This window comes from Aythya ferina (genome assembly GCF_964211825.1).
Source record: "Aythya ferina genome assembly, chromosome: 2".
In the NCBI taxonomy this organism is placed as follows: domain Eukaryota; kingdom Metazoa; phylum Chordata; class Aves; order Anseriformes; family Anatidae; genus Aythya; species Aythya ferina.
In genome coordinates this window covers 7,380,971-7,406,633 of record NC_140297.1, presented here as the reverse complement: position 1 = coordinate 7,406,633, position 25,663 = coordinate 7,380,971, and the positions used below count along the sequence as shown (strand labels likewise).

At 39.4% G+C, this 25,663-nt stretch overlaps 1 protein-coding gene across 15 annotated transcripts in view; it reads left to right on the top strand.

Moving 5' to 3' along the window:
* The window catches only part of KMT2C (lysine methyltransferase 2C), a 196,109-nt gene that overhangs the window by 108,310 nt on the left and 62,136 nt on the right, over positions 1–25,663 (top strand). For 12 of the 15 annotated variants that reach the window (XM_084507337.1, XM_084507336.1, XM_084507338.1 and 9 more), the window contains 9 exons: positions 2,006–2,119; positions 3,918–4,657; positions 11,990–12,109; positions 14,549–14,665; positions 18,305–18,406; positions 18,586–18,690; positions 19,814–19,995; positions 20,742–20,906; positions 21,508–21,617. In XM_084507337.1, the coding sequence (XP_084363463.1) occupies positions 2,006–2,119; positions 3,918–4,657; positions 11,990–12,109; positions 14,549–14,665; positions 18,305–18,406; positions 18,586–18,690; positions 19,814–19,995; positions 20,742–20,906; positions 21,508–21,617 (1,755 nt within the window). The remainder of the gene's footprint in view (positions 1–2,005; positions 2,120–3,917; positions 4,658–11,989; positions 12,110–14,548; positions 14,666–18,304; positions 18,407–18,585; positions 18,691–19,813; positions 19,996–20,741; positions 20,907–21,507; positions 21,618–25,663) is intronic. The other 3 variants (XM_084507334.1, XM_084507326.1, XM_084507327.1) reach the window with 2 other exon arrangements.

Below are 25,663 nucleotides of genomic sequence, written 5' to 3'. Positions count from 1 at the left end.
TGTTCTTTTCAAAACAGTTTGTCATTAGTCATCGTCTTTCTGAGAGCTTCTTGTCTAAACAGACAAGCCAAGCAAAAAGCAGAAAGGGAAGATGCAGAAAAATACCTTTTTTTTTTTTTTTTTTTTTTTTTTTTAAAAGTACTCAGCAATGGTAAGGAAATACAGAGAGAACTTGGATCTCTTGATCTGAGTCTGGTGAGTCATCCACAAGACCTGGGAAATGAAATAATAACTGAAAGCCTTTCTGTATTTGTACCACGTGCTCTGCTGGATAGTGCCTACTCATGCAAGCTGAATGTCCTAAGAGAAATGCAATTATCATTTAATTTGGAAGCAGGTTAAAATCTAACAGATTAACTGCTCTCCCACCGCCATGTGCACTTCTGATGCCTAAACAGCAATACCTGTGCTCTGATCTTCTGTTAAAAGAAATTGATAGCTCAGTCGCATAAGTTTCTGTTTTTGAAAGCCCAGTAATTTTTGACTGGAAGGTGTTGGACTACAAAAGAGCCGTAGCTTTTATGTGTTCAGACTGAAGTTTTGCATAAGCAAGACATTCACTTTGATGTACGTGTGAGCGTGTACGTTTGGTGAGCGGTAAGGAAACGATGAAAAAGATAACCTCAGAGAAAGGGCAGAGACAATAGGCAAATGAGTGGAAGAGCTCTGTCAGTGAACATGTGCACCAGGTTAGAGTAGCAACTTCAGACTTTGAAGATAACTCCTGTTCTGAAAGATTAGTAGAAGCTGTTAGTCTCGCAGCATTTAGGTAATTTAGGAAGAAGTCTGAGTCATATTTAAACTCCCAGTCTTCTAATGGAAACCCTTTTGAGTAAGTTACAGGTTTCTTTGAAAGGCTAAAGTTTTAAGTAATTCTTTTACAGTTTCTGGCTAGTACAGTGACATTGACGAGCATACTTTTCTCCCCAAGGAAGAATAGGGCTGTCATCTCAACTACTAGGAGCAATCTGGAGCTATTGCATGACTACAGTCATGCCGTGTTTTATGCCCAGCAGAACACTTTGGCTCCAAATCTGATTTTACTGTACAAATCTAAATGATCATTTCTTCAAAGCTAACACAGTGCTTTAAAGATAACAGAGTCTATAAGTAGATTTTAGGTGCTAAAAGTAGCATCACCTAATAATTCTAGGCTGTATGAACTTTAAAGAGGCCTTCCTTAACAGAAAGCTATATTCGTTTACCATTTTTGTGCTAATGTCCCTGAAGGATCAGTTCCTCTTGAGCTAGCAGTTACATGCTTTGTTTTTCTTGCTCCTGCTTTGTCTAGTGCATTTTAATGAATTTCCTCTACTGAAAAAATCTTTTACATGAGAAAAAAACACACGCTTCCTGTTTCTGTGCTCTGTAACAATACTGTCAACTGAACAAGGACTCAGTAGCACCTTTTTCATACAATTTCATATTCTAGTATGAGGAGATTGTAGATAAAGGTGTTGGTTCTAAAGCAGCAAAATGGACTGTCAGTGTTGTTGGAGTTCAACAAATGGGTTGGAAATTGGTACTCAAGTGCTGATAGTAGATGGAACCTCATCTGTGTCATTGAACCGTTGTAGCATTTGTTTTAAAAAAAAATAACTAAAAAAAATGAAGCCTTTGTGCTACAAGTTCTGTTGAATTTAGCAGAGTGGAAATTGAAAAAACACCTTTTATATTGCTCAGGTAATGCAAAGGAGTCTGTGACTATGTCTCAATTATATTTTCACAATTAGGCATATATATATAATTAATTGCCTTACAGATCTTTTTCACCATGTGAAAGGTACAAAACAGCTTCAATGTTAATGAGAAAAAGACTTCTTCAAGGGGTACTATATATATATCCTCCCCAACTTTCTCGTTGACCTGATGTGCCCTAACTGCCATCATATAGATAAATATCATTCGGTTTAGCCAAAAGGTCAAACCTTGACAGAAACTAGTGATGCCGAACTAATAGAACAAACAGTTGTCAATTTTGACAATTTATTTGTCTTTCCCTAAGCTTGTACAAATGAAGTGGAGATGGAAAGTGGTGGAGAGGTTGCGACATTTCAGGAACAACCCATTACTGGTAATGGCTCCAGTCAAGAATCAGCTGTTGGATGCGTCACAGACGGTAAGAAAGAGTTTTGCAGTCTGAGAAAATACCACAACAGCGTTCAGAACCCTTTTCCATTCAGTAAGGTTTTAGTACTTTGTAAATTTAGGAGAAGAAATGCCTGGAAAAGCAGCAGGGGACAAATTGGTTGGGTTCCACTGTCTAAACTTTCAAGAAATAGTGTTTATTTTTTGGTTGAAGTAGTATTCCATTGAAAGGAAAGATAGTCTTCAGAAGATTTGTGTAAGAGAAAATCATTTTAATTGTGTGGTTGGAATGGCTTTCTCCATAAGGTGGAAAAACAGATGCTTTCATACATCGGAGGATTACATTAAAAAAATCAAAACCCCCACTATTTGTTGCTGTTAAAATAAGGTTGCTCACACTTTCTCTTCAAGTCTATTTTGGTTTTAGCTGCAAGTAAATGGTACGTGGGAATTTCCCGTGGTGTGTTTTGGGGCACACCTTAGAGCTTTCCAGCTTGTGTTTTCGAGTTGTAACTCTGCAAGTGTATGTTTGGTTAAGGTTTTTACTTCTTCATTTTTTCATTTGCAAATAAAAGAGAATTTGTTTAATACAGCTCATCTGTACAGGGAGTGCTGCAATAGCTGATCATTTACGTTCTGGGAATAAATGCATCTTAAAAACACACATCCAGTACTAGCCAAAGAAACGAATACAAATAGAATGGGTTTGGGATCAACGTAGCTTGCAGTAGGTACGGGGCCATGATTTAAAACTTTATCAGAAAAGTCAACAAAATGCTAGGCTCTGCACTGTAGAGGCTGAGGAGTTTGTGTAGCAGTGTGAATCTCAGAAGTACAAGTGGAATAGCGAATAAGTGGACTGTAAGAGAGTCAAGGTCCATCAAAAGAAGATATTCAAAGCCAAATTCAGAGCAAATGATGTGGTTATCCATGGATTAGACATAAGACTGCAACTCCTTGACAAAGAAAGTTGTGAATGAAAGGGGCTTGATTAGGTTACAGGGAAGGCTGGACAAATACTTGGAACAAAGTCTTTCAAGACATGACTAAACTGATAAATCATGTCAACTGTTTTTATTTCACGTGACTTCCTGAAGTCTGGAAGAGCGCTAGGAGGGAAATGCTTTTTATTTATACAAGTCCTGTGCTTCTTAGCTCTTTGTTTCTTGGCAGTGTTGAGACAGTTCCTTAAAACTAAACGTATACTAGTATATATCTTCAATAAGCAGAAATGAAAAAGAAGACACTACTTCTAGCTGCCTACACAGAAATGCATCTTCAGATTCCCCCCCAAAATCAATCTAGGTTCTAGTGAGTGCTCTTTGTATTTTAAAGCAATGTTCCTTGTTGCATACTGTAGTTTTTACTCATTTGTGAACCTGATTTTCAGCAAAAGAGCAATGGGAGCTTTGCCTAGTACATACCTTTGGAAATCTCTTTTCTACATTGTTACCAGCTGAGAAGTTGCCCCAATACCTTAATGAAATCTTACTTTGCCTGAATGCCTTTTTGTAGACAACACGTGAAGGGGCAAGTTTGAGTTTGCTCTTGAAAACTTCCTACTTATGATTTACTCTGATGTTCCCAGGGTGGGGAAAAAAAGGGATTCAACAGTGGGAATACATGCTAAAAACACTGATTACTACAAACATAGGTTAAAGGAAAGAGATTTTTAAAGTATATTTTAAAGTATGTATAAAATTCAGTTAAATAAAATACATAATGTGTACATTATGTATATTATAAAATACATAAGGTGTACTTGTTGACCAGTACACTTGTGTAAGTTGTTGATTTTCATACTGAGCCTTTAATACTGTTGTGCTTAGTTACAGGCGTATTGCCAGAAGAAAAGACCACAGAACTGGAAACAGAAGTCCCTGATGAAGTTAACTCTGCTGAAATGGAAATGTCTCCCCAAAAGACACCAGCAACTGGTGACAGTCAGACCGAGAAAATGATGGAAGTGATGGAAGGCGGCCAAGCTGTAATCCAGCAGGAGTTAGACAAACAAGTGGAAGAGACACAGCTGCTTCAAGGTAGTGTTGAGGCATCAGAAGTATCCACAGTAGACTCTCGGTCTCTGTCTTCAGTACCTGAGACCGTAACTGTGACGCCAGAAATACAAGGGAACGAAAGTAAAGGAGATGTTTGTATCCATGTAGAGCATCAACTGGAAATAATAAAAGTGCAAAAAGAGGTAGAAAAAGGAGAAACCCCTGAAAAGTCAGAAACACCAGCTCTTCTGGAAGTAGAAACTGCTTCTGCAAATGAAGGTGTTGCAAACAGTTCACCGGTTGCAGACAAACCCATAAAATCACCAGCTGAGACTTACCCCTCACTTCCCCCACCAGTTAACCTAACCAAGACAAACGTGTCTTCCTCACCGGATGTTTCCTTAGACTTGCATTCAGCACGGGATGTACCGCACAGCCAGCCCCCAGCGTTGCCTTCCACTGCTGGAAGTGCTCTCCCAACGACTTACATATCAGTCACTCCAAAAATTGGCATGGGGAAACCAGCCATCACCAAACGGAAGTTTTCTCCTGGAAGACCCAGATCAAGACAGGTAAGCATGTAGAATATCTCACTGTATGTTTATGAAGCACATATTTGTTAAAATTTCAGTATAATACATGAAATCCAGTTATTTGTTAGAATACAGTATGCATTTATTCTCCCAAGTGAGTGTGTAGCCAACTTACTCAAGAAATTATTCAAGAAATTCAAGAAAGGTCGGAGACTTCATGAAGATTCTGCAGTTAGAATTACAATTTCCATTGGATCATGCTTAGAACAAAATATAAGACTTACTGTATTTTTATTACGTGTGCTACAAATGCTGATACACATAATGTTGTGTCTTTTAACTCCTCTTTACATATTCATCTATTTTGGCTAATAGTTTCAGAGTGTTTTAACCTTTCTTAACCTGACTCCATAGAAAAATCTACAACAACTCCATTCCCATCGTGCTTCCAGATCTTTTTCTTAATCAACATTTTTAATGCTGTTGCAAATAATTAATGTTTTGTTCCATGAGCAAATACCATGCAAGAGCTGCCTGGTATGAATTGTTGTGGTTCGTCTAGGATTAAATTTGTTAATTGTAAAGAATGCTTAAGTCTCTAGCCTCCTGCAACATCCTGCTCTCTATCCTAGTCGCCTAGCTGGGGGAGAAATGGGTTATCAGAAAGTATGTCAGTGTGATGATCTAGTGTCTCATTTCTGTTCTCTTCACAATTTTATTTTTTAATCTTTGGGACTTCTGTGTCAGTAATTTAATGTTTTTATGAAGTTTGCACAGTTCTTTCCATTTTCACATTAACTAAGAGTTCAAAAATAGAATCAAATTTTGGTTGTTAAGCTACCAGACAAAGTTCTGAAAAGGTGAAAATATGTAACAGAGGCAACAAACTTAAGAAATCCAATTTGGAAGGTTTTAGAGTATCTCTGGTTTGTTGGTTTTTGTGCTCTCACATGCAAGCAAGGCGGAGCTTATCGAAATAGACATTGAACTACCAGGAGGAAAGGGATTGATTACTTCTGCTGTGCTATTGTCTTAAAGCAAACAAACACAATCACTTAAAAAAAAAAAACATTTTCCTAATACTGTGTACTGTGAATTGATTTCCTCGGTTAACAATTTACCTTAGTTTATCATGACTTTTTTAAAGGGTTGGTGGAGTTCTTAGGCAGCCTAAAATGTAATCAGGATCAGGTGTTCTGCTGGGGAATTCTCTTTGTCTTGTTCTGTGTTCCAGTAGAAGTTGTATTTATTTTTCTGCGCAGTTTGCCCCTGCTCTCAACAGGGACCAGCATCATCATGCTGCTAACAAAATCAGCTAATTGGCAGAGAGCCCAGTTAGGACACCATGAAGGCTGCTCCCCGGCTGTAAATGCCTGTATCGGAATAGATACACATCTCCTTAAAAAAAGGGGGGGAAAAAGCTGTAAAAGTGGTAGCAGGTTGTATATTACAGGTACAATATAGCTGTAGACATGAACATCTCAGTGTGTGCTGAGATTAATGCAAATAAAATTGAGTTGAACTACAGTTTAGATGGAACAGAGGAGTAACAACCAAAATCCCAGCAGTGCTGATGTAGTATCATCTGCTCATCAGTGTGCAGATTATACTTTAAAAGAGCAAGGTACTCGGCAGCTTTGCAGTACCTGTTGTAGAACTGGACGCGTTACTTCTGCAGTCACTGATCTGTCTGCAAAGCGCCTGTCGGGGGCTGTGAAGGTTTCTTTTGATGTTGGTAGTCTTTGACCTGTGCTTTGAACACCTGTTAAGCTGGAACTTTGGTGAATAGTGATTTTCTGGTAAGAAAAGCACGTACATGGTTGGTTTTAAGGCCCAGTATGCTTGCTTTCTTCTTGTCGAGTATTTGGCTCTAGCATAGATGTTCACCTTGTGGAAATCAGTGAAAAATTGTCTTGAATAAGGACAGAAAGAAAGTGAAGACCTGATTTGTGAAAAAAATAGCTGTTTGCCTAACCTTCTACCAGCAGGCTAAATTCAGCATAACTAACGGGGAGGGATTTGGTCTTGAATCTTTTTCAGACTCTTCGCTGTCTGATGCTGTTGCGTTGCTTTTTGTTGGGACCTAGGTTAAGAAATGCAGCTAGATAAGAGCTTAGCAACACATCTTTGAGGCCAGTGAAATCAGGGAGAAAAATCACACGAAATAGGGGTTGGATTCTTTGTGTTGAATAAGTAAGGTGTGGCTCCAATCCTTGGCGAAGCCGACATTGGATGCAGAGCTGCTTTCTCCTGTTGCACAATGGAGCTGTCACTGCAGCACTGGTCGCTTATCCAGGACTGCACAGGTTTAAAATAGATGCTTCATTAAGTGTCTGATCACTCCGTGCGTATGCCAACATGAGCCAGCTTCCACAGATGGCAATGTTATCCACTTCTCCTAGAAGGTTTAAATCTTAATATACAGCCTCTTCTTGGAATGCCCTGTTCCTTTTTTAAGTAGAGGAAGAAATGCATTGCAGTGGATTTATGGGGCTTCATATGGAGAAGAACGGGAAAAATATCTCTGGACCCTATTTTTCCTCAGCTTGGTAAGACACATCAGTTCAGTCTTCACCAGAGGCATGGGGATCCATATAAATGAGCAGTTTCTGATCCGGATTTGTTTTAATTCCATTTAATTTATCGTGTTGTGTGTGCATTAGGATGAGTGATTGTCTCTTTCTTCAAAATCTATTGATACAATTATTAATCAAATATATTTGGCTAGGTGTTCAGTTCCAATGTTGAATGCAAAGCAATGTACAATCTGAGGGGTTTTCTGGTATTGGATCTCAGTAGCTTACATTTGTAGTAGGCTTTTGTCGGAGATACCATTACATCCTATTATATCCTGCTCCTATTTTGAGTAGACTAAATCCCATCCCACGGACAGTCAAGACAAAATTCTGCTTAAAAGACCTCATGACCCCCTTCCAGGGCTCCACTCTTGTTGTCAGCACCTGTTCCCTCCCCGTACCTCTCCCCTTTAATGTTCCTACAGCCAAACCTATTTTGGTTAGAAGTAAAAGCAAACACTCCAGAACAAAAAGGGGAGCTGTGCAAAAATGTGTAGGTAGGTACAGCTGTACTGATAAAAGTTACTTCTGGTGGTACCAGTTTCTGCCACTTGGAGAACGTGTTTTTTCCCTCTACTAGGCTAGGAACCTTCAGTCCCACGCACATCAGCTGCTGATGTTTGTTAGGTCAGCCTGTTACCCATGCCTTCAGCTACAGGTAAGCCCTCAATCCCTGCATCCAGCCCAGCAGGAGGACTCTGTCCACCTAGCTTGGCATCTCACTCATTGGCTTACCGTGGTTTTTAGTCCCATTTTTAGTCTGTTCTTATCCTATTCCATAAGGGAGCCAAATTGCCTTTTAGATATACTCTGAATGCAGTTCGTAGATCAGAGATGCTTGCTACGAGCTGCCCGCACAGCATAGTTGTTCCAGGGCTGACCCCAGAGCTGGATCTGTACAACATCTTCTCCATGGACTATGTCAATTGTCCACTCATGCCCACAGGTAATTTTTAGATTGATGCCAGGGGGCAGGATTTTTGCTTAGATCTTTTTCATTATTTTATTCATGAAGGAGCGGTCTCAAAAGTGATTACCACAGAAATTTGTTGATGACTAATCTGATATTTAGCAAGTTTGAAATAAATCTTATAAGAAAAATGAGTATTTCTTTCTGCAAGCATATGTTTTAGTGGCAGTGGCTATATTCTGTGTATATGAATGGGAGAAATTTGGAATCATCAGTTATTTTTGCAACTGAACTGTGTATTGGGAAGCATAATACAAAGTAGTGCAGCATTGTGAGACTGGTAGGTAGACTTGAGAATTATCTATGAAATTATATTGAATACTAAGCTTTTACTGGTTTTGGTTTACTCTAAGTATTGTTTTAGAAGGCATTCCATGGAAAGTGCTCATTAGATAGAAGAAAGGGATTTGTGCTCATCGTGAAGGTATTGGTGATCCCTATTAGATGTCTCACTGCATATTTCTAGGTGTTTTATGGGATTTTGTACCAATTGAAAAATGCAGAACGTCACGATTTGTGTTCTTTCTTACAAATTGTGGCTTTTCCACTATCGCTTAGGTGGTACTCCTTAGTCTGGTACTATAGGAGTAGATGAAACAGAGCCAGCGGTAATTGAGTATGATCTCCTGCCCCTTGATGACATCGTGTTTGCTTTTGTCCTGACTTACTCGCAGCTGTGTTGTTGTTCAGTGTTTAGGACTCAGAAACACGATGGAGAATGAGAAGTTCCCTTTTCTGTCTAAGTACCTCATTATTGCCCTGAATAGAACTTCCTTCAGTGCTGAGTGGCAATAGACATTAATTAAAAGCCAAAATACAATTAATGCATCTCTTTGATGTAATTCATTTGTTCCAAGTATTGTGGAAGTGCGTGGTTTTAATTAAGTTTATCTGACCAAGAATTCAAACGTTCCTGATCTACAACAAAACTTGGATTAAATTTCCAATTTACTTCCGAACAATGCGGTTCGTGCATCGTACACAATTCGCTGTGTTTTGAAAGACTGAATTATTTCCTGCTCAGACTGAATATTTCATTTGCTTCTTAATCTTTTCACTCTACCTAATCTTTAGAGGAGTGTATCTTCTTAGAAGGGAAAATAATGCTGTACATCCCGAGTGGGAGCAGGTAGTTTTAGTTAAGTGTTTTCAGCATGTCTGAGTTCACGGATTTTGACCCTTTGCTAGCATATCCCCTCTCTTGTGAGCTGACGGAAAGACTTGGTGATGCACAGGCTTTTTTGTGCTGCTTGCTGTGCAGGTTTTCTTTGAGTCCCCATATTACAAGAACAATTACTACACATAATGTATTTTAGGAATAAGGGAATTGTAACTTACATTCAATAAATTTCTAACTTTATCCTACTAGAATCGAAAATTCCTTGATTTTAAAAGCAAGGCTAACATAGCAAAGGTAAATTTCATAGTTAAATTTCATAGTTAAAGTTAAACCCAGGAGATTTTTGACAGAAGGAGAGCTGATGAACAAGCGACAGGACTCCTGGCAGAACAGAAGCAGACTTCACTCCTACAATATCTGTCTGGTGGAAGCTGCTACAGACTGGAGGAGTGGGATTCGATTTGCTCACCTAATCTGGACATCTGCAGCCTAAACTACTCCTGTACTCACCTCGAGGTTCCTGTAGCCAGCAGCAGCAGGCATGGGGTGCCACCAGCTTGCTGCCGACCGTGCTGTGCCCTAAGTTGCCTTCTGCAAGCACCCCAAGGGTGCCCAGAGGGTTTGGCACAGCTGAACAGGCAGGGATTGAGCAGAGGAGCTGCACCAAGGCTGTGGTAGGATGGGTGTCTCAGGTCTCTTTCTGTGGAAGCTTTTTTTTTCTCTTCATCCCTGTTTCCAACTTGATGCAGCTGTGCCAGGAGCATTACGGCGTTGCACTGAGCACGCTTGGGCGTGAAAGCTTCCTGCCTCCAGTTGCTCACCTCTGGTGCCCTGGTAGAGGATATCGAGCCCTTTGATCTGCAGAGTTGTCTGCATGCTGACTGCCTGCCTACAAACCCCTGGGACAGCAAAATTTTGCAGTTTAAGCTGTTGGAGTGTGCTCGTGTTATAAGGCAGGCGCAGGGCAGCAGTTGGTGGCACGGCCATTTGAGCTGTGGTCAGGAGACAGAGAGGGGATAAGGATGGGTAGCTGGAAACATGCAGGTAGTCCTTCAGCCATGAAGCGGTTTGTAGCCTGCATGTCTGATTTCCCCCTTGTGTGGGCAAAGCTGGGAAGTTTTTATTTCTCCTAGGTGCCGTATTTCCCATGCAGACACAGCCAAAACCCTAGAAAGTAGATTTAGTCTGAATACCAGCGTGCCCGCGCTGTGGGTTGTACCACGTGGCCAGGGCTGGTGTTTTTAAAATGCAACTTTTACACAGAACTAAGCTTTTAGGTCACTGACAGATACTTCTTTGGGATCTTTGTGAGGCACTGGAACAGGCTGCCCAGGGAAGTGGTGGAGTCACCATCCCTGGAAGTCTTCAAAAGACGTTTAGATGTAGAGCTTAGGGATATGGTTTAGTGGAGGGCTGTTAGCGTTAGGTTGGAGGTTGGACTCGATGACCTTGAGGTCTCTTCCAACCTAGGAAATTCTGTGATTCTGTGATTCTGTGATCTGTTGTGCCACTTGGAGCCCCGAGCCGTGCAAGAGGCTCGCAGGTATAAAAGTGTTTGTGCTTGAACACGTGAGCAGTCAGCATGCGTGAATAGTTGGGACTACGAGTGGTCATGAGGTTTTTCCATATCATGCATGCTGTCCTACTGCTGAATGGCATTCGTGAGCTGGTAAACCTGTACAGCTTCTCATCTGCTTTACTTCTCATCTTAGTATTATTTATTTCTTCTTCTCACAAACATAAAATTAGGGAAATGTATTATCCTTCCATTACACTCACTTGCAAGTTTGGAATGGAGGTATTTATTGTCATCGATGGCTCACTCCTGCAGCCTTTATTTAGGGTTCAATTTATTTAGGGTTAGATTTTAATTTGTATGAGGAATTGTAGTATCTTCTTGTGTACATCTCAGCACTTTCTTCTTGGCCATATTTCTTGTGAAGAGGTCCAGGACATGTCACCATGGTGGGAACTACATCAATAGGGATAATAATATCATCAGGAGCTTGAAAAGAGTTTGTAGGTACACTGTATAGATGTGTATTATTACATGTTTATAACAACGTTATTGTTTGATAACACTGTAACATGAAAACATCAGGGTGATACAACCTTAGTAGTGGGATTTAGGAATGGTTTATTTGTGGCAAACATGCAGGAGGGAGATGTTTTAATTACTTTGGTTACTTTTTTATTATTTTTCTTCTATGGCTTGTTTATATTCCTTGTCTTTCATGTGCCTCTCAGACTAGTCATCGCCGTGCTTGTCAGTTGTTCAGGCTCAAAAGTCGGCTAAGGACATTTGTTCTCTGAAAATGGGATTTGAAGTGCAAAAGGGGACCCTTAAAGCCCTCCCTCCTCAGTTTGATGCCATACAATTTGGGGATGTAACTTGTTGTTGTTATGATGGATTGCTTTGTATTTGTATTAATGTTTTGTTTATAAAGCTCATGTTGTTGTACTTAACCAGCGCTTTGAAGTTTGCTATATTTGTTCTAGTGTAAGTTTCAATGACAGCCTAAAAATCTCCCGCCTCCCTCTCACTCAGTGTGAACTAATTTACTCGTTAACACAGAAATGCCTATGCCTGCATGTGCTTTGCTTTTCAGATTTTTTTGTTGCTTGCTTTTTTCTTTTCTTTTCTTTTTTTTTTTTTTTATGTTGCCAAGTTTTATACATCTATTTTCTCACCCACCGTGTCCTAGGGGGCTTGGAGTACCAATAATACAGTCAGCCCACCTTCCTGGTCCCCAGACATTTCAGAAGGTCGGGACATTTTTAAATCCAGACAGCTTCCTGGCAGTGCCATTTGGAGCATCAAAGTGGTAAATAATTTGAATTTATTTTCCTGTATCCATTGCTATCTTTCTGCTGCAGAGACTGCTGATGACATTCTGTATATCACAATTGAATTAATCTTCCGTTCTAGTACTGCTTAAGACATTTAAAAATCATTAAAACTCTGGAGCTTTCAGGGTAAAGAAAAAAAAATCTGCTTTCCAGAGTGTACGATAAGATGGCATTGCCCTGATTTCACATGGCAAAGACTAGTTTGTAATGCCATTTTTTGTGTGTGCTTACTACTTTATTTTTTGTGGTTGGCTTTACATAGCTGTCAAAGTAAGTTAGGTGAGAAAGAAAATGTCCTTAAGACTGGCAGGAAGGTAAGGCAGGCGCTGAAAGGAGCAGAGCTCTGAGGTGGGGCTTGAATTGGTTGCTGTGGAGAAGCCTTGCAGAGAGTGGATTCAAAGTGACAGCGTTTTTAGCTTATGGGGGAATAAAGAACACCATTCCTGCCTATTGGATGGACCAAAGCCTGCATCCACAGTGCTGGTTGTCATTCAAAATACCCGCAGAAACTAAATGGAATTTAGGTTTTTTAATGACCAAAAATTTAAATGATGAAACACTAACAAATAGCTGTAGGTTCCAAATAAGTTATTTCCATCTCACTTTAACACTCATGCTATTTTTATTTTAATTTGACATTAGCTTAGCTTTTGCTGCTTCAAGCATTAATTTCCAGCTTACTGTTCAGCATTAACATTGGTACAAGTATGTGCTTATTCCTACTAGCTCCGTGAAAATAACACTACTGATATGTGATCTGAACGATACAGCATAAGAAACATGTCCGAAAAGTATCCATTTTAATAAGAATTGATGCTTGTATGTCCTGTCTGTGCATATGTATTAACTCCATATATATGTAAGGACAACATTATCCCTTCACCTTTACTACATACAAATTCTTGAGCCATCAGTGGTGTCCTTCCTCTCACTTCCTAAAGTAGTGTTGCCTTACATCACCTCATTTTGTAAGAGTAAATCAGTTGAAATAGATGGATGTTGATAAAAAATTAACATTGGGATACCTGAATTCCCCCTTGATTTTTGACCATAAACTTGTATATCGTCTTTAAATCAGGAATTTCTGTATTAGAAAAATCCTGTTGGTAACACTGAGCCCATCATGCTGCTTTCCATCCACAGAGCTCCCAACTCTGTCAGCAGAAACTGTTCATGTATGTTGGTGACACTGTCCCAAGGAGCTTTGTTGCTCAATCAACATCATTTCATTGAGTAAATGCTTTGTCTTGGCATTAAAAGTAGTCTCCAGCAAATTTTTAGATACATGCACATCCTGGATACTCTGTGGATGGATTTGGGCTATTTTAGGAGCAGAGATTATTCACATATTTGAAATCAATTAATAATCTCGCTTATTTGGTAGCAGGAGAGATGCTCTCTTGGATGTATACTATAATTATTGGCATTTACAGAGAGCAGAGCTCTGAAATACAAGCTCTGTGAAGGTGCATGACATATGGCCAGAACTCAGGGACATTGTCAGGGTGTTCGTTTTCTGTCTTGAAGCAATGAGGGAGTTCCTCTTACAGTTTGTATCCATTTCATTTTGAAATAATAATTAAAAAAAAAAAAATCAAACTGAGTCACAGGAGCAATATCAGGTAATTATTATTATTATTAAATATATATATATATATATTTGCTTTTCTGCAGTAAATTGTAATTGAACATATTTGTGAATGCTCCAAGAGCGCAGAAGCACCACAGCTGTATGTCTCTGCATATAAAATAAGGAAAGAGGGAAAAGGTGGTGTCTCAAAGAAGTGTGTATTTTCTAAGAGAAGTATACTGTTACGGGGCGTATTGATCTGAGTATGATTGATATAATTAATATAAAAAGCTCTTTCTGTATCTGCTGAATTAAGAGAGTTCAGTGGAGCCAGCTCCTGCTTCACTTTGGGAACAGGATTGAGCCCTAACAAACTCCAGTGTTTGCTTGATCATTATTAGCATAAGAAAAGTATCTATGATTGCAATTAATCAAGGGTCCAGACCACAAGCAGAACTCATCTGATCGAGATGGCTGTTTAAAAAAAAGTGAATCATACAATAGAGGGTATTTACTTTGGGTACTTAGCAATGTGGAAAAGATAGTATTTCCATATTTCCAGTTAATCCCAAACAGAAAATAAACATTTCTGGGTTTGGCTGCATTCTCACTGATGATAAAGGTGATCGTATTAATTCATGTAAGTAGTTACAGGAGTTCGAGGTAATTCGCAATGACTTGTGCAGTAACTTGATGACTGTGGTGTAGTGTGCCCTTATATGCTTGAAACCATAGGTTTTGGTTTTTTTACTTGTATTTTTCCCTAGATACATTGAACAAGTTTGAATCCCTTATAACAAAAGGATTTCAGATTGCATTTAAATCGTTATCTTATATTGAATAGGGCCGTGGATCAGGATTCCCAGGGAAGCGGAGGCCTCGTGGTGCAGGTCTTTCGGGACGAGGTGGCAGAGGTAGATCGAAACTGAAAAATGGAGTTGGGACTGTAGTCATTCCAGGGGTAAGAACATTTATTTTTAACTCATATTGTAGTCTGTTAATGTAACATAACCTAATCCAGCTGTAATTTGTCATTAAAATGTTGTGTTAACCAAATAACACTAAAAAGTAGAGGTATTCCATAAAACCTGGTTGTTGTTATGTGTGATTATGAACTAGAGAACTGAAGCAAAGTGGACCTGAGGCAATTTTATGCTGCTATTGCCACTTAAAGGGACAACTGCTGGGAAACTTGGCGTACTCCTTCCACTTCCTCAAGTGGAAAACGTGCCAAGTAAACGCAGCATTCATTGGAACAACAGAAAAGGGGAAAACAAAACATGTGCAAACAACTAACAGCAGCCATAGCAGATCAGCCCGGAGGTGGGGCTACCCAGGGGACCAAACCTGATGGCTGAGGGAAGAGAACAGGAACAGAAGAGCCGTAGAGAACGAGATACTTCAACGGTTTGTGGCTCAGGGACTTGCTGAACAAGTGTCTTTGTCTTGGACAACCTCTGTTGAAGTTCTCGTTCATAAATTTGTCTGTGTGCTTCTAATAACTTCTGATGGTTGTCTTAACTAACCTCTTTTGGTTCTACAGCTCATGAGCCTGTTGGATACAGGAATACCTCTGTCAATTTGTTTCTCCTCCTGAGTGTCCTTAGAGGAAAGACCACTGAGAGCTGTTCTTTTATTAAACTTCTGCCACTCATTTTTTATAAATTTCTGTCATTGCTCCTCTTTTTCCTTCCACTCATCTTTTGCTAACTTGGCGAATCCCAGGATTTTTTGTTGTATGGAAGCTACTGCAGACTTCTGACCTTCTTGTTAGTTGTTGTCTTCCTTTTTTAAACTTTATCTGTGTTGACTTTGGTCTGACATTTTATAAACCAGAACTCAGGTTTATTAAGTTCTTATGTAGCTCTTCACAATTGTCTTTCATTTTTTATTACCTTGAATATCTTAATATTGTTGGCAAGCTTTGTCACCTTGCTCCTTGATCAATCTTCCAGACTGTGTGTGTCGAACACCAGGGCCTGTTGGCAGCCATCCCTATCAGGCTTCTAGTGCAAGGACACTTACTCTAATATGTTTCCTCTAAAAAAAAAGTTTAGCTGCCTTTTTTTTTTTTAAAAAAAAAAAAAGAAGGAGCTCTGGTGAGTGACTTTGCCAAAACAATTTGGCAGTGAAGTAAATTACGTCAGTCATATTTCCCTGTCTCTGGGCTTGCTGACGCCTTGAAAGAAACCCAATAGATCATGATTTACCATACCTAAGGCTTCCTTGCCTCTTTAGCAAAATGTTATATATGTGGTTGCAAGTTCTCTGTTACGATCAGATGTTAGATGTCCTGTTTGATGGTACCTGGCTTCCCCCCCCAAGAATTTTGAGAAAATGCTAGTTATATTTGCCATCTCCCATTCCTATAGCACTGAGTGATTTGCAAGTGGTTGCTCACTGCAATTGATAGTTGAGCTATTTCATACTTAGAGTCCTTTTAAAATCTTTGTGATCTGCAATCCTGTTCTGCTCCTTGGAAGAGGAGAGATTTTGGTATAAAAATTGTGGGAAATGTGGATTGCAAAAAAAAATAATATTTTTTTTTCTGCTGTGGCTTTGCCATCTTTGAACATTCTTGTTATAGTTTGATTGTCAAGCAGCCCTGTAGATTTTGACAGGCTTCCTCTTCACGTTGAGAAATGGACTTGCTCATTTTTATGTCTTCGTTAAGTAATTCCTCTGACTCTTTAGAACTGCTTTTTTGTGTTCTTACATACTGTCTGCTTGAGCTTATACAACATTCAGGCATTCACATGATTATTTTGATCTTTGTACTTCAAAAGAAGCCACGTTTTCTAGAACAAAATCTTAAAAATTGTAACTGAACAGAGAATATTCAGTGAGGTTAAGTGGTATAAATACAAAATGGCCATCACTGTCCACAGTTCCCTGTAGAAATTTGCTCCTATGACATGTAAAGTAAATGGCAACTTTTCTGCTTCAGATTTCTATGATGCAGCTGTCTTGTAATAATGTAGGTGAAGGTAGCAATGTGAAGATAAAACACAAATACCTGCCTTTTGCCAGATAAGGGGTTGAAACAGGAATATTTTCAGCCCTTTTGCACAAACTCAGTCTTACAGGATCATGACCAGTGGACAACTAAATGACCTTGAAAGCTTCTTCATACACCTTGGGAATGGGGTAGCAGGAGGATAGATACAGGCTAAGCCCAGTTGGCTCACGGCTGCTGTTAGGCACACATGAAAACTTCAGCGATCCTGTCCTTCACATTCTGCTCTTGCAGTTGTGGAGGCAGCTCTGAGAACTTCGTGCAACCTGTGGAAACACATGCAAGGGAAAAGCTCTCCCTGAACATCTCAAGAGGTGGTTCGGGTGTTTTTTGGTTAATTAGTTCCAGCTGCAGAGCTCTCAGCAATACAGTAATTAAGGCACGGTAACAGTATACTCATACTCCCTTTTTAGCTGTTTCTCAGTAAATGCTGATTTTCAGCAAGTCTATCCAAAGGGTTCCTGTAGCTGTTGTAACAGTATTTACATTTGTCTCTAGTGATGTTTGGATTTGTAAAGCATTTAAAGTATTACTTAAACAAAACTAGCTAAATAAGACTTAAGCTGTATTTAAAATAATCCACATTTATAAAGCAAGAACAGCTGGTAAAACAAAGTTACGCTTCTCTAGCATGCATTATTTTATTTTTTTCATAGAAATGTGTGCTCTTCTCTTCCAAGCTTTCATGGCCACTGCTGCTTCAGAGAGTAAATGCCTAGGCCTGTTAATGGAAATTCATGGGTGGCAAATTGTGGAAAGCAAGATTTACATGAAAGTCCGAACACGGTTAAAGCATTCACTGATCTTTCCATCATGACTCTCCCAAAATCACTAGGTCTTCCTGTCTTCTTTGAGAGTAATGATGCCCTTAATCGAGAGGTTGATAGGCTATAGTAAGGACTTACAGACTGAGAACAAAACAACAGATTCAAGTTCTCTGTTCAGTGCAAGTTTTTATGGGCAAATCCATATAAGCCTAATAAAGAAAGACCTTGTGGAGTGCGTCCTGACTCTTGCAACTTCTGAACTCTTGGTCATTTCTCTAACACAGCTGGAACCTTAGCTAAACCACATTTTAGGCAACACGGGACAAGTTACATTTCTGTGAATGCTTTCCGAGTTCATACTCAAAGCATGTCATTGCAATTAACTTCTCAGTAAGAAGAACTTCAGTGTTTAAAGACAGGAAAAAGGGTAGACTTGGTCACAATACGACAAATTCTACTTAATTTTTTTTTTCTTAGACTGCCTCTTTCCTTCAATTTCCATTTTAAAGTACATGGGGTAACAGGTAAAGGTGAACAAAAGAGAGGAAGAGAACGTGTCTGTAAAACTGAGGGTGGTGATACTTGTATTAATGTGGAAAGTATTGTGAATTAGTACAACAATTTCTCATTAAGATAGCTTTGTGTGAAAGTTTGTACTACGTGAAGAAACAAATGCACAGACTTCTGGTGTATCCTCTGAGCTTGTATTCTCCAGTAGTATTAAAAAACTAACATGTTTAAAGGATAGATTTCGTCTTCTTTCGTGGCTTAGAAAATATGACATGCTTGCTAACTATGTTGCATTTTTTTGGTATAGGTCACAACTATGGATATCTCATCTAACAAAGATGAGGAAGAAAACTCGATGCATAATACAGTTGTCCTCTTCTCTAGCAGCGACAAGTTCACTCTCCATCAGGTTAGGCTAATAGTTACTCAGGTTTTCATTTTGTTTCTTTGCTTTTAATTTAAAAAAGTAAATAAATGTCATTGTTAGGAGTTACATCATACAACAAGCTAGCTGGATTTTACAATTACATGTTTTCAGAATTTACTGTCTGGCATGTGTTGAAAATCTGCACGTTTTTGTAATTTCAGGATATGTGCGTAGTTTGTGGGAGTTTTGGCCAAGGTGCTGAGGGCAGGTTGCTCGCCTGCTCTCAATGCGGTCAGTGTTACCATCCATACTGTGTCAGTATTAAGGTGAGTGCTTTGGTATATAAGAGATGACTTGATTACACTGCTTTCATATTGTGCCTTAATAGCACTACGCTGCCTTTGGTTTTGTGGTAATTAGGGGAGTCATTAACTTGTTAGATATTCTTCAGCTAATGTGACCATTATTTGTACGCGACTTGTGAAAGACTTTAATTAAATGTCATTTTATAGTATGCATCGCCTCAAGAGAAATTAACCTTTCTGTAATTTCACAACCATAAATAGCACTGATTATCCAGCAGTTGGTTAAAATAACAGTTGGAGATACAAGCTTAAAACCTAAATACAAGCAAAATTAAAAACAAAAAATTATAATGCATCTTCATTTACTACAGGCATAAGGTTTAGTCGATTCAGTTTGTCTGTTGGCTGTCAGAATTGACAGCAGTTGGAGTGGTTAATTAATATATTTTACTTTCATTAATCTAGGAGAATTTGTGAAAATGAAATACGAATCGTATGAGTTGATTTAGGAAACGCATAATAAGCTGCTTATTGCAATATATAAACTAAACATTATTATATAAGTACATCTGTGTAGAAGTGATTTCTTGAAACATTTCAGAATATTTTAAATGTTTTATTTTAAATTTACATTACAAAACATTATATGCATTCTTCGTACAACTATACTTTGGTTTTGCATTTATATGCCACCCATATGTTATTTAATAAACAATAAAACATAGCTTTGGATGATTGAATCCTTAGCACTGGCTATCACAGATAATTTAGGAAAGATACAGGATTCTCAGTGATGTGAATACTGGCTTTACTACATACCTGAAAAAAGCAGCAGTATGTTCTCTTTCTTCCTTGTGGGACCCAGCCACTCTTATAAGGAATAAACTATCCTACCAGTGCAGTATGTATTTTCTGACGTGCTAGTTTACCTGAAATTATATTCCAGAACAGTATCAGCAACAACGTAGAGTTCCTTTCTGTTTGATCCATTCCCATTTAGTGAATTTTCACCAAGTTTAATTGATAAATGGCTACTTGTGATGTAGAGAAGAGCATCTCGTGCTGCACTACCCAGGCTTTCATTTTTACAGTGACCACACTTCAGAGAGCAGCGTTCAAATAATTCTCACCTTGGCATTTGCAGATTACTAAAGTGGTGCTTAGTAAAGGCTGGAGGTGTCTGGAGTGTACGGTGTGTGAAGCCTGTGGGAAAGCTACAGATCCAGGAAGGCTGCTGCTCTGTGATGACTGCGACATCAGCTACCACACTTACTGCTTAGATCCGCCCCTGCAGACCGTTCCAAAAGGAGGCTGGAAGTGCAAATGGTGTGTTTGGCTTGGGTGTCACGAATACTGGCTTTTTTTGTTCTTTTTTCTTGCTTGTAATGCCAATTTCACTGTAATAAAGTTTTAGTTTTATTGAAGTTAGGTGTATTAAACAAAGCAAACAAAATACTTCTGAATTGTTTCATTCAGTTTGCAGTTTAATATGGAAACAGTCATCTCCTCTTAATAGTTTCTTAGTGCCAAAACCCAGGTAAGTAGAGATGGACAATATTTTTCTTTTGAAACTTTGAGACAAAAAATCCTAATCTATGTTCATTGAAACAGTTGGAAAAATTAATGGGCACTTCACCGAATTGCTCTCAAGATAAAAACCCTTTGAAAACCATTCGTGTTACTTGGGTGAAGTACAAACAAAATAGACCTCTCGCATGGCCAAGTCTTTTTATCTCAAAGTGAATGCCAACTGAAAGCAGGAACTCTTTTGACCTGTTAAGCTGTTAAAAACACACTTCCACCTGTTTTGCAGATTGAAACGACTTCTTATGTAGGAACTGCTTTAAAATGTATCAAAAGTACTGGTAATGTTCAAAATCTAAATAATAAATTTTCAACCAAGTAAAATATTTTGACCTGAAATAAGATGTTTTTGTGTCGTTCCCTCCTCCCCATTGCTTAGTGATCTAAAACTTAAATTATTCATGCAGGTCTGAGTTAGGAGGGTTTTAAAGCCACAAAATGATTGTGCTTAGGACTAAAAGTAATAGATCGTTTTGTCTGTTCTGCAGGTGTGTTTGGTGCAGACACTGTGGAGCAACTTCGCCGGGTTTAAGATGCGAATGGCAAAATAATTACACGCAGTGTGCTCCCTGTGCAAGTTTGTCTACCTGCCCCATCTGCTATCGCACTTACAGGGATGAAGAGCTTATAATTCAGTGTAGACAATGTGATCGGTAAGGATTTCTACTCTTTGACATTTTTTCTCCTGGTAAAGGCTTATTTTAATTTTTTTCTCATAATGTAAAAGCATAAAGATGAAGGGAATGGTCTTGTGGTAAAGAACACTGGATTGAGTCTCAGAAGTCTCATATTGGTTCATAACTAGTTGTACCACAGACTTAATAACTGTATGACTCTAGGCAACTTAATTATTTTGTGCCTCATTTTCCACCTCTGTAAAAAGAAAATAAAATTACCTCACACGACTGTCGTCGTGAGGCTACATCTAGATTACCTTGTGTCAACTGAGTAGTTAAGATGACTGCAAATACAGGGAGAAATTATAATACTAACATATTTGCTTCGGGGACATTATTTTACAGTTTTCCTTCCTATGAAGGGAAATAGGTAATGTGATACTGTATATCCAGTATTTTAACACACACCACCATAGAGGATTGCTCTATATGGAGAACCTGATTTCCTTGTTTCTCCCTAAAAGAATTTAACTTAACAAGTATTTCACATTTACTTGGACCATATACTGATACTTGGGTCTCCTAAAACACCACATATTTCCTTTAAATTGTATTTTTTCCCCCACTTAATTTCTAGATGGATGCATGCAATCTGTCAGAACTTAAACACAGAGGAGGAAGTGGAAAACATAGCTGATATGGGTTTTGACTGTACCATTTGTAGGCCATACATACCACCAACAAACGGTAAGAAGACAATTGAAACCAATGGCAGGACTGCACACTGCAATAAATAGGTTTGGGAATGGGTTATGGTTCTTGTCTGTGGTGGAGAGTTGGCTCGTTGTAGAAGCAAGATTTTTTGTTTTTGTTTTAAAGGCCTTCTGGAAGTGTCCTCAGCTCTTTCTCACCCCCTAGTGATTGGCTGTCAGGACATCCCTGCAGCAAAAGACAACCTAGCGGGGGGAATTCTAGACAGATTTATTGAAGATAATTTGGGTAAATTTGGGCTTTTGATGTTGAAAGGGTAAAACACATCTCACTTTGTCGAGCGGAATAAAGAAAGCCCAGTTCTCTAAACATCTGAATTGTGGAAGAATATTAAAATCAATTCCAAGCAAAAAATGTTCTATATATCAGGACTTTGAGGCCCTCTGTAGCAGCGGTAACAACACAACAACAGTCCATGCAAGCATCTTTCCCCTCCTTTCCCATGTTTTGTTAGCACCACTCCATAAGCTCTCCCAGTATTTAAGACCAGTTCCTTCCCTAGCTCTGGTCTTCGAAAAAAATCTCCATATGTTCATGCTTGGGAGTCTCCTTTGTTGTTTTTTTTGTGTGTTAGTTACAATGCATATTCTTTCTAATGAATTTTGTTCTTCTCTGCACATGTTGTCAGTGAATATACCAACTTCTTTTTTAGTCAGTAGTATGCAATTCCACAGCATTGGTACTCCAGGAGCTGAGGTTACTGCAGTTTTTCTCTTTGAGCACAGCTACACCATCTGGTTCTGTGGGATGGTAGTGGTTAATTTTATAGTGAGTGGCCTGTCAGCAATTAGATTGGCCTATTAGATGATTTATGGTGTTGCTGCAAGAATAGTATCCTGGGTCTGTTTTCTCTGCATGTCAGCTCACAGGAGTTTCTGCTTCAGTCTGCTGCTTTAACAGAGCACTGACACCTCTACATATATTTTTTTTAGAATAATAGTATGTTAAAATGTTCACATTAACCCTTTATTGGGATATCATCAGAGTGTGAGAATGTGGAGGAGGAAGGAACAAGGACTAAGCAAATGTTTCAAAAAATACACACCAGGAGGATTTCAGGAAGATTGGCTTTCCTGATCAAGAGTTGGCTATACTATGAGGCTTGTGTTTGAGAGGTCTGCCAAGAAAAGTTCAATGGAGCATCTGATGTGCCTTTATGCCTCATGTCCTCATAACACTGTGACAGTAATTGTAACTTACTCATGTAGCCTTGGAAGTTTGTGTACTTGCTGGTATAAATTGATCAACTATATACACATGGTAGTGGAACACTTCTAAGTATCCCACTTCTGTCACTGTTACAAGTGCGAATGACTTACGCTTGTGTATTTCTACAAGTCACTTCATCTTTGTAATCTGCTTTTGCAAATTCAAAGCAAAAAAGGGGTTGTAAGTGGGAAAAACAGGCAACTTGTAGATACAACACAGGTTTTTGTTTCTTTTGGTAATAAGCTTTGGGCACTTAAAACACAAAGGTCCAGGTAAGAAATAGTGCCCCTTCCTATCTCTGATGAGCTGGCAGAGCTGCCTTTTAGAAGACAATAAAGGCCCCAGTATATGAGATGGAATAACTTTAGAAAGTGGTGTAAGAGATGTTTCACCTCCAGTCATAAACTGGCCCCCGAGTTAGTCCTTTTTGCACACCAGTGTGGAGTTGTGTTGCCTAGGTTTGTCTTCTGAGAATAGGAGCCAGTCCCACAACATCTGTTAGAAAGTTGCCCACCCTTCTTTGCAGGTTTTTTTCCCACTTTTATGAGACACGTTTCTCTGATTATTCTTTTTGGCTTTGACTCAGCATATATATGAAGTCTTTAACGTGTACATTTGTACAACTGCATGTCTGAATGTCATTTGGTGCATGTTCGTGGAAATACTTGCATGTACTTTTATATGAAATGTTCCAGTGTTTTGTTAATTTGTCTACAACTCTTCTGGAAATTCTAATTTTTTTGTTTCTAGGCGAGAGCAGTAAGCATTTGTTGAACTTAGAGAAACAAATATTAGTATAAATAGTATAAATATACGTAGTATGTAGTATAGTATAAATACTCTGTATACTATATAGTGGTTTTCTTATTGGAATGGCTCCTTCTCTTTCCATCTGAAGTACCACAGAGGATATTAATGTGTTGCAAACATCATTACAAGTGTAACTACTTTATTTGCAGAATAAGCAAGGGCCCCTCAACCTCATAGCTTGCCAGTACATTACTGATGAAGTAGGTGTCCTATTGGTAAATACCTTCTAAAATATAAGCATTGAGAAAGAGTTTCCATTTTTCTCTCTTCAGAAAACAGGAACTTTAAGAGCTCTTCCCTGTCTAATCTGAAGAACATCAGCTGCATATCTGATAATCTTAAAATCATCTTCTTTGTGAAACAGAAATAAAACACAATTTATTTATTTTTCTTCTTGAACATACATTAATATCCATAGCCAGCACGTGGTAAAACTTGTTCCAGAGCAGTGTGCCATAAACCTCCATTTCTAGACTGCTGTGAAATACTCATCTCTAATCAGTGTTTCTTCAGGTTGCTTTTAATGTGGTCTTACGTTACAGGATGGGATCATGGAATCATCTAGGTTAGAAAAGGCCTTCAAGATCATCAGGTCCAGCCATCAGCCCAACCTGCTGAGTTCCATCACCAGACCACGTGTCTGAGTGCTGTGTCCACACATCTCTTCAGTACCTCTAGGGATGGAGACTCCACCACATCCCTTGGTGGCCCATTCCAATGCTTGACCACTTTCTCCAACAAGAAATTCTTCCTAATGTCCAATCTAAACCTACCCTGGCACAACTTGAGACTGTTTCTTCATGTCTTATCACTCGTCACCTGAGAAAAGAGACCAACACCTTCCTTGCTGCAGCTTCCACTCAGGTGGTTGCAGAGAGTGATGAGGTCTCCCCTCAGCCTCCTTTTCTCCAGACTAAGCAACCCCAGTTCCCTCAGCTGCTCCTTATATGTCTTGTTTTCTGATTGCTTCACATGCTCAAGCAACTCGATATCCTTTTGTAGTGAGAAGCCCAAAACTGAATTCAGTTCAGGTGCAGTCTCACCAGTGCTGCATACAGTGGGACAATCCCTTCTCCAGTCCTGCTAGCCATGCTATTTCTGGTGCAGGCCAGGATGCTGTTGGCCTTTTTGGTCACCTGGGTACACTGCTGGCTCGTGTTCAGTCAGCTGTTGACCAACACCCCCAGGTCCTTTTCTGCTGGGCACCTTTCCATGCACTCTTGCCCAAGCCCTGTTGGCATCAGGTTATTTAGGACCCAAGTGCAGCACCCAAAACTTACCTTTGTTGAATCATGATCGGGCTCAAGACTGAACTCCATTCACCAGGGCTCCATAACCTTTCCTGGTGATGACAAGCCTGCAGTTCCCTGGATTTTCCATCCTGCCCTTCCTGTAAGTTGGAGTCATGTTCTCTAACTTGCACTCAGCTGGGATCTCCCTGCTCAGCCAGGACTGCTGGTAAATTATTGTAAGTGGCTCGGCGAGCACTTGGGCCAGCACCTCCAGTACCCTTAGAGGTACATATGTCCTCCAGCATGTAGCAGAATTGGTTTTCTGTTGTAGAAAAGGTTTTCTAATTTAGTTTGAATGTTGTCGTGACTGAGTACTGGCAACTGCTGTAGGTAGCAGCAACTTTTGCCTCTGTGCTGTAACTCTTGCACATTCAGGAGAGAGATGTGCATCTCACCCACAGCCGTAGATTCTCCAGACAAGCAAATCTCAACCATCTCCCCATAATTTCTGCCTTTCTGCCATTTGCCTTTGTGCATCCTCACTTAGCTTGTCTATGTATGCCCAAACTGTAACTTGCATCCCCTCCTTGCTTAATCCCCCACTCTCTCCATCCACAAATTCCAGCTTCCTCCTCGGTGCTGGCTTTTGTTTGTTTGTTTTTCTCTGCAGGAGGGAAAGGGAGCAGCTCCGTCTGCTTTTCTTCAGTGGGAACAGCTGAAGAGACAGGAGCTGCAAACACACGTAACAGCTAGTTACAGCCGGTCTGGTGG